The sequence below is a fragment of the Stenella coeruleoalba genome (genome assembly GCF_951394435.1).
Source record: "Stenella coeruleoalba genome assembly, chromosome: 1".
In the NCBI taxonomy this organism is placed as follows: Eukaryota; Metazoa; Chordata; class Mammalia; order Artiodactyla; family Delphinidae; genus Stenella; species Stenella coeruleoalba.
The window spans coordinates 115,609,182-115,623,782 of record NC_137169.1 but is presented as its reverse complement, the minus strand read 5'-3'; the positions used below and the strand labels follow the sequence as shown (position 1 = coordinate 115,623,782).

At 42.2% G+C, this 14,601-nt stretch overlaps 1 protein-coding gene across 1 annotated transcript in view; it reads left to right on the top strand.

Annotated features, from left to right (window-relative positions):
• Positions 1-10,638, top strand: part of SLAMF6 (SLAM family member 6) — a gene marked incomplete at its 3' end in the record, with an annotated part of 28,997 nt that extends 18,359 nt beyond the window's left edge. Inside the window, exons 2-8 of the mRNA XM_079926925.1 lie at positions 2,219-2,542; positions 5,304-5,567; positions 6,039-6,155; positions 6,470-6,508; positions 7,562-7,641; positions 10,161-10,235; positions 10,585-10,638. Of these exons, the coding sequence (XP_079783051.1) occupies positions 2,219-2,542; positions 5,304-5,567; positions 6,039-6,155; positions 6,470-6,508; positions 7,562-7,641; positions 10,161-10,235; positions 10,585-10,638 (953 nt within the window). The remainder of the gene's footprint in view (positions 1-2,218; positions 2,543-5,303; positions 5,568-6,038; positions 6,156-6,469; positions 6,509-7,561; positions 7,642-10,160; positions 10,236-10,584) is intronic.
• Between the last annotated feature and the right edge of the window lie 3,963 nt (positions 10,639-14,601).

Below are 14,601 nucleotides of genomic sequence, written 5' to 3'. Positions count from 1 at the left end.
ATGCCGAGACCCGTTACAAAGAGAAACCGGTCCTAAACATCCTGGGCAGAGAACCTGCAAAACAAGGGATGGAGCTGTGCTCATTCACCCAGCAGTATTCATTGGGTGCCTACTCTGTGCCAAGCACTGTTCAAGAATGTCCAGCACCGTGAACAAGACAGAAAAAAATCCTTGCTTTCATGGAGCTTACATTCTTATAGAAGGGGAAAAGAACAAAAAAACAAATATGCAAATTACAGAGTATGGTAGAAAGTAAGTATTACAGAGAAAAACAAATTCAAAGGCAATGAGTACACAGGAGTGAGGGCTTGTGGTGAGGAAAGCGTGGTCACAGAAGGCCTCCTTGAGAGGGGATGTTTGCATTAAATACCTTATGGAGACGAAAGAGTGAGCCACGTGGACACCTGGGGGAAGAGCATTCTAGGCAGAAGGAATTACAAGTGTACGACTCTGGCCTGTTCAAGGAATAACCAGGCCAGCATAGTGTGAGCAAAGGGAGTAAGGGGGAGAGTTATAGGAAATTAGGCTAAAAAGAGAAAAATGACCAGATCATTCTAGCCCTCATAGGCCATTGTAATTGTTTTGTTTTGTTTTTTCTTGTTGTTTTAACCTCTTTTACTGAAATATAGTATACAAAGAGAAAATTACAAATCCTAAGTGTCAGCTCAAGGAATAATCATAAAATGAATAAATCTGTGTATCCAGACACAGGTTAAGGAATGGCACATTATCAGCAGCCCAGAAAACCCCCTCTATGCTCCCTCCTATTTGCTATCCCTCCCTCCTCCTCAAAGGTAACCCTATCCTGACTTCTAAAGTAATAGATTTGTTTTGCCTGTTTTTTAACTTTAAATAAATGTAAGCATGCCACTGTATTCTATTTGTATCTGTATTTTCTTTTTTCACTCAAGATTTTGCTTGTGATATTCGCCCATGTGATTCTGAGAGGGAAGAATGGTCAAATGACAAACAACAGCATGTTAAAGTGCTGATGGGAAAGATGTAGTAAAGAGGGGGAATTGGTGGCAGTGTTCATGTGATGGGCATGCATGTGACAATTTGAGAAAAAGAGAGGAAGTGTGAGGTCACCCAGGAGCTGAGTGCAAAGATCCTGAGACATTTCCTCACCTACTCAGATCCTCTCCTGAGAATTAAGAGATCTTGAGAAGGTTGAGGTTGTGGTAATGGTTACCTATTCATTGATTCACTCAAACATTTCCATATCCTACTTTGTGTTAGGCACAGTGTTGAGATATAAAGATAATTAAGACATGGTCAGCTGGACAAACAAGTAAACAGAGGGCTAAAAAAATGGTATGATAAATGCTAGGAATTTGGCAAAAGATGGTAAAGAAACATCTTCTTTAAGAATGACTGTGACTATCTCACCTTTTTTGCTTGAACATTAATGGCTCTGAGAGAGGCTCATGAGAGTATAGTCATTGTATGTTACTTTGAGGTTAACTATTATTTTTATGCTTATCAGTTTTTATCTCCTCAACTACTAGACAATAATCTTTTGGGAGAATAAAAGATATCTTCTGGTATCATGGAAAGAGCACAAAGTAGTTAGAGTCAAAGGAGTTGGGTCTGAATCCTGACTCTGTTATTCCTTAGCTAGGTAACCCTGGGAAAACTAGGTAACCTCTCTGTGCCTCAGATCCTTTCTATAAATGGAGATGGTAATATTCATCCTACTGCCTCACAGAATTGTTGTCAGCGTCGAATGAAATAATGTATAAGAACTGTAAATTCCTATTACTAGTCCTCTAAATCTCACAAGCCTACTATGCTGAACACAGTAAGTATTTAATAAATGTCAAGCTTTGATTATATTTCATCAGCAAAGACTTGTGGGTTTTGAAGTCTGTGCCAGAGAGTTGATATAGTTGTCCCTCTCTATCTCATGCCCAGATAACTCAGAAGCTGGGATCAGATAGTGTGGCCATGACTCAGGAGTGACCAGCTAGTGTGGGAGGGTAGACTGGCCAGGATCATCTGGATCAACTACTCATTAAACAAGAGTGCCAGACATTTTGCTGGGGTGGAGCCTCTGTGATTGCCCATTTCAACACTCCTCCTAACCCTTTCCCTTTTCATCATATTTCTGGACTTCAGTATCAGAGAGCTCTAACTGACTGGCAGAGGATGGAGAAAGGGTGTGGGGAACAGGGGGAGGGCAGGGAGAGTTATAGCAGTTTTCTTTCTGTGTTCACAGGGAACACAGTTTCACAAACCAGCTCAACCCCATTGATTGTGAATGGGGTCCTGGGGGAGTCTGTAACACTTACCCTGAAGTTTCCTGTGGAAGAGAAGATCACGTCCATCACCTGGCTACATGAGGGAAAATCTGCCATCTTCATAGAGCCAAATGAAGCACTAAACAGGGTGACTGACCCAAAGCGGAAAAATCGATTGAATGTCACCGAGTCCTATTCCTTGCAGCTCAGCAACCTGACGATGGCAGACTCAGGACTTTACAGAGCCCAGATAACCACACTGACCTCTTCACTGTTTACCGATTATGATCTGAGGATCTTCAGTGAGTCAAATCATGGGGTTTAATTGTGTATGGACTGAAAAATAGTACATATTTCAAGTCTATGTGACTGCAAGTGTGCACTATAGCTTAGTGGTAAAAAGCATGGCATTTGGAGCTAGACTGAGGTCCAGCAACAAAACTATTCAATGGCATTGCACAGCAGTTAGTGACAGAGCTAAGATTAGAACCTAAATCTTGTGACTTCTAGACCCTGTACTAGGCTCCATTACACTTGTTGAGACAAGTTTCTTCTGCCACTATTTAGAAGACCAAGCACAACTTCTTCTGCAACAGCCACACTCCTGAGGCTGAATGCCAATGGCTTCTCAGGGCCTTTTGGAGTGCCTCTCCTTCAAAAGCACATACACAGAGAGATGTGTAAGCTACACCAACATGTTTTACAATTGTGCAAAGGTATTTTAAGATATAAATTATATAGGTTTTCTTTTAAAAAACACTGGCCAATTGTTCTGTATGTACTAGGCTAGGGATGGCAAAGATTTGATCTTATGGGCCAATATCAATTAATTGGGAGTAACTTTCTAGGGTTCAGTGTTAAGAAAGATATCAGAGTCATGTTGTTTATTCACTGAGTCAACAATATTTGTTAATCAGGGATAATATACGAGACACTGTTTTAGGCCCTTGAAATACATCAGTGAACAAAACAAAGGTCCCTGCTCTCATGGAACTGACATTCTGAGTAGGGAATATGGGAGCAATAATAAACAGTACACATAATATATAAACAAATGACACAGTAAGCTGTGAGTGCTATGGAGAAAGAGAGATTAGAATAGAATAAGGAGCATCAGAAGTGCCAGAAAGCAGTGGTCAATTTTAAATGGAGTGATCATAATAGGCCTCATTGAGAAGATGACATTAGAGCCAGGACATGTTGGAGGTAAAAGAGTGAGCCATGCAGATATCTGGATGAAGAGCCATCCCACACAAGCACTCCCTGTGTCTGGCAGCTCAAGGAATATAAAGAAGGTCAAACATCAAGGAGCAGAGTAAGAGAGAGCAGTAGGAAATGAGGTCAGTAAGGAAGTAGGGGGCCATATCTTCTAAGGCTATAAGAGCCATCACAAGGACTTTGGCTTCATTTTTGGGGGAACGGACAACAATTGGAGGGTTTTGCAGAGAAGTAATATAATTTAACTTACTTATTTAAAGGATCTCTTTGGACAAGTGTGGAAGCCACTGAACCAATTAGGAAGCCATTGCAACTATCTAAGCAAGAGGTAATACTGGCTTGGACCAGAGTCGTAGCAGTGGAGGTAGTGAGAAGTGGTTGGATTCTGGATATATTTTAGAGGTAAAGCCACCAGGATTTTGTGATGTGGGAGTATGAGAGGAAAAGATGAGTCAGGGATGACTCCAGGGCTTTTGGCTTGGTTGACTGGAAGGATGCAGTTGTTGTCAACTAAGATGGGGAAAGTTGCAGATTGAGAAGGTTTTGGAGAGAAAAACAGGAGTCTTTTTGAACATGTTGAGTTGGAGATACACATTATATCCAGGTAGAAATGTCAAATCAGTAGTTATATATTCATCAAATGGAGAAAGATATCAAGATAGGTTTTTGAGGTCAGCAACAGACATTGGCTGAAGGAGATGTAATATTCATGCCAAATATTTGCCATTTCTGTGCTACATGCTGTCTCATGTAATTCTCATAATTACCCAAGAAATAAGTATTATTGCCCAGTTTTATAGATGAGGAAACTTAGGCATGAAGAGACTATAATTTGTCCATGTAGCCAGTAAATGACAAAGCCGTGATTCTAACCTAGGTCTTCCTAACTCTAAATCCAACATTCTTGCCATGACATGAAAATTCTGTTCCAGCAAGGTATGTTCCACCACCCCTACTCAGTTAGCTAAGCTTAAAGCATTACTTAATCTCTTCTAATCAGACAGTTGGAGTCATTCTGTTTCTATTGGGTCACCTTTATTTCAACCCTTGGGCGGAGTCTAGGTCAGAGGGCTTTTCTGTACTGCTTTCATGTCCCCATTGATTCACAGCCACTGACACCTTAGAGGTGATATTTTCTGGTCTCTGCTCTCGGATATTTCTGCAACATATGTAGTCCCAAATATATTGCACTTCTTTCTTCCCCAGAATTTCTTGCTTTCTCTCTGTTTCTTCACTTCTTCCTTTCCTAATTCTTTAATTCTCAACATTTCCCTTTCTGACTTGGTGACACTCTACATCAAGGTCTCTTTGTCATCATTTGAGCCAGCATCAGCTCCAGTGAGAACCAATATTCCCACAGATGTGGGAAATACAGTTCTCCAAGAGTGTTAAGCTTTTATCTTCCATCCCATCTAGGGAATTCTGACAATGGAGAAGTGTGCCTGGTCTTCTGGTTTTGGACCTGGCTGAGGTAGGGCTGGCCCTTAGTTTAGTCTCCAAATTATCTTTACATAAGGGGCAGTGAACAAGTGTTAGAAGGACCCCCAGGAAGAAACTGGAGCTCCAAAAATTAAAGTGATCAGCTTAAAATCACCTGACTAGTTGGCGACAACCCCAGTCTTTCCCTTCCCTCTCTCCCACTGCCTACTCTGTCTCATACTGATGTCCCTTATCATTTGGTCACCCCATATCTTGATGTCATCAATTAGGCAGTACATGCAGACTTATTTACAGAGTACACAGCTGTGTCAGGTGGCATACAGAAACATCGAGGTGAGAGATATTTTTCACAGAGGGCTGAGCCAAGACATTTGTCCTTAATCCAGGCCTCTTCTCTGCACACAGGACGACTGAGGAACTTACAAGTTGTCCCTCACACCAAATGGTCTAATAATAGGACCTGTGAGATCCTCCTGACCTGCTCTGTGGAGAATCCAAATGATAACATCTTATTCAGGTGGCAGGTCTCAGGAAACACACTTCAAAGTGAAGCAAACCTTACTATCACCTGGGACCCCAAGAGTTTCAATGAAGAGACCTACACCTGCGTAGCTGAGAATGCTGTCAGCAATTCATCCTTCTCTGTCTCTGTCCAGAGTCTCTGCAAAAGTAAGTATGTCTCAGGTCTCTCTGAGAGCCTTGAGTGGCTGTGAGGTGTGGGGTGTCTCTTGTGCCCTTTATGATTCCTAAAACAGCAACCCAGTAGGAGACAGCCAAGTGACACTGGGAAGGGACAGACATCCCCTGGGGCTCCATGCCTCTCACTCCCTCAGAGGTCTCTCCTTCCTCCCTCCCCCTCCACCAACCCTTTCTCCAGCCTACTCAGATCCCAAGAGCAAAGTCCTTGGGAAGGCAGGATTGCTTCCTCCCACTGGCTCTACCAGGTTCCACCATGCCCTGTCTGCCTAAATGGGACTCCCACTCCCAGAAAGCCTGCTCATACCCCCAGAGCCTCTGGGTATAGATGAACCCACCCAACTCCCAAAGATGGTCTAGAAGAGATGCAGTAGAGGCTCTAAAAAACCACTCTGGGCCTCACTCGATGTGTCTCAAGTGCAACTTCTTTTTTTTTCTTTTTAGGTGTTACTAATGAAAAAAATGAACACCTGGATACCATGTGGATTGTAGTGGCAGTTTCTTCAATATGTATAGTCGTGGTCATCATCGTGTTATTATTTGTTTGGAGGAAAAAAATAGGTTTCCTTTCTTCCTACTTACTGTTTCTTCTCCAAGGTTCCAGAGACTTAGCATTTGGGGCCTCCAAAAGACTCTGTCTTGTAGAAGACAGATAAAGGGAGGGAGCATGCAAACCCTGGCTCAGCTGGTCCACTGGGACAACACCTGGGTTGTGAATACACATGTGCTAATCTCCTAGAAAAGTGTCTTACTGGAAAATGCAGGACCCTTTCGGGTCCCCTTCCACCACACTCTCTAGAGAGACACATCTAGGGGTAGGGGGTGGAAGGCTTCTCTCACTATAGTCACAGATTTCAATTAATTTTATTTTTCAGGTTTCTTTCAATTCTCTACTCAGCAAACCCAGTGTCCTGGTGAGCTTCCAGACTCTTAACTCCCAATCATAAAACAGATGGGAAGAACCAAGTGAAAAGGAAAGGAGGGCAGTCAGAGGGCTGTATAATGAGAGAGGAGGGAGTCAGAATGTCACTACTCAGATGGACCAGATGGTGCAAGGGGATAACACCTGGAACTGTGCAAGTTTGTCCCCTGTGTGACTTACAGGGTTCCTTACAAGCATGCAAACCGGTCACTCATGCAATTTTTTGGGGTAGGATTAGGGTCATTCCCCACTCTGCCAATGGAGAGACTAAGCGCCAGTGAAAGGACTCATGACCTGTCCATTAGCAACAGGAGGTGCAGGATAAAGACAGGATTACAGCATCAAATGCCCAAAGACAAACTGCCTGACCCCATCACTCTCTTCAGCCAGGGTTTGGGCATTGAGTAGACACAGTCAGAAAAGAAAGTATGATATAGAGACAGAAACACAGGCTCTGGACTCAGACTGGCATTGAGTCTTATTTCATGGGTGAGAGATACATGAATTCATGCACGGAGGACCTGGCATGAGGTTTGGAGTCAGAAGGCATGCATTCAAATTCTTGTCTGATCATTTCCTGTGTGAGTTTGCACCAAGTCTGTAAAACTTTCTGAGCCTCCAGTTCCTCATCTCTAATATAATCAAACCCACTCTAAGGAGCTCTGAAAAGTTTAATAGTATTATATATGTGAAATAATCTGGCTCCATTATGCTCACCAGTGAGGTTCTCTAGCTCCTGTGTAGGCAGTGTTATTTGGTCCCAGAAGCTTCCCTTCCTGTGAAGCCAGAGGGAGACTCTGAGGCTTTAGGATAGCTCAAGACCATGTGCCCCTGAGGAGATGAGGTCAGAAATAGATCACATGACTGAGAATGTTCTGGTTCAACCCAGAACTCCAAAGACTGTCAAAAATGAATGAACCCTAAGGAAGGGCCATGCTTTGAACAATTGCCTCTCTGGGGTCAGAGAATGGCCTGGGGTAGACAAGGTCCTGGGAGAGCAGACCAGAGTCCTTCAGCTACTGACTGTGCCTTCCTGTGTTAACAGCAGAGACTGTGAGGAACGTAGAGTATGCTTCCTTCTCTCCAGGGAGCACTGTGTATGCTCAGGTCACCCATTCAAAGAGGGTGAGTACTTTCAGGTTTATACTCCTTCATGGTCATTATTTTTACAGTCATTATACATGACATTGTCACCAAACTTTTCTAAATTCAAATGACATACACCATTGAGGAGAAGCAAAGGCAGCGACAAGAACTGCAGAGTTATGTGCGGGACCTTTCTAGACCTCAATGCTCACACCTCAGTAGAATGTTGACTCATACCCTGCTTTACATTGCTTAATCTAACTGCTTAATGCATCAGTGAGTCTTGTCCCTTCAGCTTAATTACAAGCTGCCTGGAAGTGAAAATTATGTCTTCCTCTCTCTTCCCCTATGTCTTAGCATGATGCTCAGTAAATACTTGCTGGATGGATCAGAGTTCATTTAAGCTTGAGAGCCCCCAGAAGGCATGATTCTGTATCAGGGGCTTTCTCATCCTGGATGTAGGGGAAATAGGGGAGCTCAGAAGAGTCTCTCAAGAGGGAAGAGGGGCAAGAATTTGCAATCCCTCAACAGTAGAGGACACTAACCGCATGAGCAGTCCTCAATCGTCCCCTGCCCTCTAGCAACATAACAGGATGGCCTTGGTCAGGCATCAGGAACTCCTCACCATGCATCAGTAATTCCCCATCAACCGCAAAATAAAGCACCTGCAGGTGGTACATTTCTAAATAACACTACACATCCTGGGAGGCCATTTTCCATGTCTTCTGAAAAATAACCCAAGAGAGCCAGCATTCTTCAGTTGATGGAAACAATGGTCTGGCTAGAAATCTTGGATTCCACAAGCAAATCTCCCTTCACAAAGCCCCTCACAGGTATTTGCAAAGTAGACTCTGAAGCTAGCCAACAATAAGAAGTGCTCTCACTTCAGATATTTCAACTGCCTTTCCAATTTCCTCTTGAAGACAAGATGAATTACTCTCAACAAACAAAGAAACTCTCCGGCAAGTTTGTTAACTTTTGCTTAGCAAAACATGGTACTTTGGAGAGTTTCAGAGGTTTTGATAACACCCCAAATATGCCTTAGTTAATTTAAAATGCCAAAAACTATGAGGATGGGGGACTTCTGTTACTGCCACACTTTTTATTCCAGGCAGAGCCATTCTTAAGCCAAGATATTCCTGCTCTACCAGTTCCCCATGCTTGAGGAGAACCCCAGTGACATGATGACCAGGCAAATAGAATCACAGGGGTAAAATGAAGCAGGCAATAACTCCAGTTATAGGTAGTAAAGATCTGAGACAAAAGATGTAATACAATAACCATCTGGTGTGTAGGTTAGTTCCTAAAAATAGAGGAAGGAGAGTAGAGTTGGATGCAGGACAAGAATGTTTTCTTTCCTTCACACCACTGCCAACAAGGTCACCCTTCTCTCTCTCTCTGGTTCTTGAGACCACCGGTTTGCTGGAGTGTTGTGCTTCTGTTTGGGCCTCAGGAAAGGTGACTAATCCTTCACAGGTTTAAGAGCTAGTGGTGCTTTGTTTCCAGCTTCTCTTGCTAGACACTCCCTAGCCTTCCTCCTAAAGAACTTTGACATTATCCCTCATTTGTCACACTGCTTTTCCCAAGAATATACAGTAAGTCCCTTACATACAAATGAGTTCCATTCCAAAAGCATGCTCGTAAGTCCAATTTGTTCTTAAGTCCAACAAAAGTAACCTAGATACCCAACTAACACAATCAGCTATATAGTACTGTACTGTACTGTAATAGGTTTATAATACTTTTCACAAAAATAATACATAAAAAACAAAAAAACAAAAAAAATAAAGAAAACATTTTTAATCTTACAGTACAATACCTTGAAAAGTACAGTAATACGGTACAAGAGCTGGCTTACAGGGGCTGGTATCGAGTGAACAGGCAAGAAGAGTTACTGACTGGCAGAGGAAGAGGACATGGGAGATGGCAGAGCTGAAGGATCTCCTGCAATAGGAGGTGGAGGGCAAGCTGCAATTTCACCCATGCCTGATGTTGATGTCACAGGTTCTGGTTCCTTGCTGCATTCAATTTTACCTATTCTCTTGAAAAAATGATCCTGTGATGTCTGGGTAGTAGCTTTTTTTTCTCACCATAAATGACACGGTAGCACTGGATTGCATTCTGAACGGCTGCGGCAACCTTCATGTACTGTTCTATATTTGCGTCCTGTGCCTCAAAAACTAACAGTGCCTCTTCAAATAAAGAAAATCCCCTTTCCATTTCCTGTATCGTGAATCTCTTCAGTTCTTCAATTACTTCTTCTTCCTCTTGTCTCTCTTCTTTCTTTGAGCCTCCAATTCTATCAGGTCTTCATTAGTAAGCTACACAAAGTAAGTACACAAAAGCTTGTGCACTTACTTTGTTGTCAAGTACACAACCACTTGACATGACAATGTACACCAGACACGTGAACTAACTTACATGATTGGACATGTGAACACACGTTCACATCTTTGAAATATCACAACTTGAAGTCTCATAAGTAGGGGACTTACTGTATCTGTGAATGAGTACATTTCTCTTTATGTGAGCCGAATTGGTATGATTGTGTTTTACAGGAAATGGAAATCCCAAAACCTGTGAAAAACAATGACTCCACCACAATTTACTCTGAAGTTCAACAGTCCCAAGAGGTAAGCCTATGATTGGCACATCTTTTTACATTCTTACCTCTCTTCTCAGACCTATGACTTTGCAAATATGGTAAAAGTAAAGGGGCCATTTTACAGATGCACAAATATCAGCAGGATACAGAAAGTCTCAGGACAGCTCCAAAACATATCCAAGAAGCTACCTTGTATTAGGATCACCACACATAACTGAGTTTTTAACCTACTTGTTTTTTAAATTTAATCCTGCTTATGCTGTCAATATCCCTTACTGCCTGTTAGTGCTCTCCAAACCACCTCTATATCCATGAGGAGTGGCCTGACACTCTAGTCCCTATTTACCTACTTTATTTTTCTCTTTTTTCCATTACAGAAAGCCCACCTATTCCAGGACAACTGCCCTTCACAGTGTCATGTAATTTGCTGAAAGTCTTCAAAGGAATTCAGGAACAACACATCTTCTAATCCTATGGGAGAGAACAGAGCTTGGTTTCTGTCTGACAACAGAATTTGAATATCTAGGATTATCAGACTTGAATCTGCTTACCTGGGTCAAACATTTAAGGAATAACATCATCTCCAGCATATGACCCAAATAACAATTTCTAATCAGCTCCAAGTGAAAACATACATCAGATACCATGCTTGAAAAAATCCTCAACAAAATACTAGCAATCCGAATCCAACAATACATTAAAAGGATCATACACCATGATCACTATCAATTGATCAATTTCAATATCTGCAAATCAATCGATGTGATACACCACATCAACAAATTGAAGAATAAAAACCGTATGATACGGGGGTGGAGTCAAGATGGCATACTAGGAGGATGCGGGATTCGCATCTCCTCACAACTAAGGCACCTACTGGGCACTGGTAAGGGACCATGAACACCTAAGTGGACAGGAGGAACCCCCAGCAACCAGGTAGGGTGTGGGGGGAGTGTAGGGGTAGAAGAAGTGGAGGTCAGAGGGGACTGGCGTCCCTGAGGGTTGGCTGCAGGAGGGGAAGGGATCCTATGCTCGAAGGGGGAAATTGGGGAACCACTGGGAGGGCAAAGGATGAACAAGGAGTGTGGCCAGGTTTCTCCTGCCCACTTGGGCCCCCAGGAGCCTGCTGAGATCCTGGGCCTGATCCTCTGCCCACCTAGGTATCCTCCAGCCATACGGATCTGAGGGAGAGGGAGGGAGGGAAGGGGGAGCAAAAGTAAAGGCCCGACATCTAGGACCGGCACCCCTGAGGGGTGGCTGGGGGAGGGGAGGAGTTCCTACACCTAGGGGCACCCACTCATGGTTAGGGGTCCAGTGGCTACAGGGGAGACCCTGGAGGTGACAGTGGGGGAGGGGCGCAAAGGAATGGAAGGGAATGTGGCCAGTGCTTTCCCTGTCCACTTAGGCTGGGGAGCTTGTTGGGCTCCCTGGCCTACTCCTCTGCCCTTGGAGTCTCCCGCCTTACCCGCAGAGCTCAAGCCCTGTTCCTACACCCCCACCCAGGGCTCTACCTCTACAATCGGAGACCCCTCTGAGACCCCCTTCAATGTGCTGGGCCTAAACACCACCCATACACCCTCACTCAGGGCCCTTCCTCCAAACTCCGGAACTCCACACTCCAGAGGCCCTCCTTGCTACGTGCTGCCTCTTCCCTTCCATGCAGGTCCTAAGCAGAGGCCCCGCCGCATGCTTGAACATCGTCCAGCCTAAACCCCGCCCCCAGGGCCTTTTCTGGCTATGTGGTCCTGAGCCTAGGCCCCGGGCCACACACAAACATCATGCTCCCACCTGCCTAAGTCCCACCCCACCCTAAACTCTGCCCCTGCCTTAGTTCCACCACTGCCTAAACTCCACTCCCAGAGCCAAGGCTGTTTTTTTTTTTCTTTTTTCTTCTTTTAGATTGGGATTCTGTTTTACCTTGTTGATTCTCTTATATTTTCATTTTTCCTAATAAATCTTTTATTTTTCTAATTTTATTTTATTCTTTATACTTTGTTATTGTTCTCTACTTTTGGCTCATTCCCCACCACCACCTTTTTTTTTTTTTCTTTTTCCTGTTGTGGTTTTATTTTACCTTGTTGCAGTTGTTTCAATTAAACTTTTATTTTTCCTAATATATTTTTTATCTTTCTAATTTTATATTGGTTTTTAACTTTGATATTGTACTGCTCCTTTTTATCTTTCTTTCTTTCTTTCTTTCTTTTTTTACCATGTCACGAAACTTGCAGGATCTTGGTTCCAAGGCCAGAGGCCGGGCCTGACCTCCTGTGGTGGGAGCTCTAAGACCAAATCGCTGGACTAACAGAGAACGTCAAACCCCAGGGAATATCAGTAGGAGTGAGAACTTCTGGAGGTCCTCATCTCAGCACCAAGACCCAGCTCTATCCAACTGTCTGTAAAATCCAGTGCTGGACATCTCAGGCCATACAACCAGGAATACAGCACCACCCAGCAAAAAAAAAAAGAAATGACAAAAAATTATGTTACAGATGAAGGAGAAAGGTAAAAACCTATAAGCCCACATAAATGAAGATGAAATAGGCAACGGACCTGAAAAAGAACTCAGAGTAATTATAGTAAACATAATCCAAAATCTTGGAAACAGAATGGAGAAAATACAAGAAATATTTAACAAGGACCTAGAAGAACCAAAGAGCACACAAACAGTGATGAACAACACAATTACTGATATTAAAAATACTCTAGAAGGAATCAATAGCAGAATAACTGAGTCATAAGAACGGATAAGTGACCTGGAAGATAAAATGGTGGAATCAACTGTCAGGAAGCAAAATAAAGAAAAGAAAATGAAAAGAATTGAGGACAGTCTCAGAGATCTCTGGGACAATATTAAACACACCAACATTCGAATTATAGGGGTCCCAGAAAAAGAAGACAAAAAGAAAAGGTCTAAGAAAATATTTGAAGAGATTATAGTCAAAAACTTCCCCAACATGGGAAAGGAAATAGTCAATCAAATCCATACAGGAGAGAGTACCATACAGGATAAACCCAAAGAGAAACATGCCAAGACACATATTAAGCAAACTATCAAAAATTAAACACAAAGAAAAAATATTAAAAACAGGAAGAGAAAAGCAACAAATAATATACCTGGGAATCCCCATAAGGTTAACAGCTAAATTTTCAGCAGAAATTCTTTAAGCCAGAAGGGAGTGGTAGGACATATTTAAAGTGATGAAAGGGAAAAAACCTACAACCAAGATTACTCTACCCAGCAAGGATCTCATTCACATTCAGTGGAGAAAAAAAATTCTACAGATAAGCAAAAGTTAAGAGAATTCAGCACCACCAAACCAGCTTTACAACAAATGCTAAAGGAACTTCTCTAGGCAGGAAATACAAGAGAAGGAAAAGACCTACAAAAACAAACCCAAAACTATTAAGATAATGGTAATAGGAACATACATATCTATAATTACTTTAAATGTAAATGGATTAAATGCTCCAACACACATAGACTGGCTGAAGGGATACAAAAACAAGACCCATACATATGTTGTCTACAAGAGACCCACTTCAGACCTAGGGACAAAACAGACTGAAAGTGAGGGGACGAAAAAGATATTCCATGCAAATGGAAATCAAAAGAAAGCTGGAGTAGCAATTCTCATTGAAGACAAAATAGAATATTACAAGAGACAAAGAAGGACATTATACAATGATCAAAGGATCAATCCAAGAAGAAGTAATAACAATTGTAAATATGCACCCAATGTAGGAGCACCTCAATACATAAGGCAAATGCTAACAGCCATAAAAGGGGAAACTGAAAGTACAACAATCATAGTAGGGGACTTTAACACCCCACTTTCACCAATGGACAAATCAGCCAAAATGAAAATAAATAAGGAAACAAAAGCTTTAAATGACACATTAAACAAGATGGACTTAATTGATATTTATAGGACATTCCATCCAAAAACACCACAATATATTTTCTTCTCAAGTGCTCATGGAACATTCTCCAGGATAGACCATATCTTGGGTCACATATCAAGCCTTGGTAAATTTAAGAAAATTGATATCATATCATGTATCTTTGCCAACCACAGTGCTATGAGAAGATATCAATAACAGGGAAAATACTGTAAAAAATACAAACACATGTAGGCTAAACAATACACTACTAAATAACCAAGAGATCATTGGAGAAATCAAAGCGGAAATTGAAAAATACCTAGAAACAAATGACAATGAATACACGACCACCCAAAACCTATGGGTTGTAGCAAAAGCAGTTCTTACAGGGAAGTTTATAACAATAAAGCCTATCTCAAGAAACAAGAAACATCTCAAATAAACAACCAAACCTTACACCAAAAGCAATTAGAGAAAGAAGAACAAGAACAACAACAGGGCTTCCCTGTTGG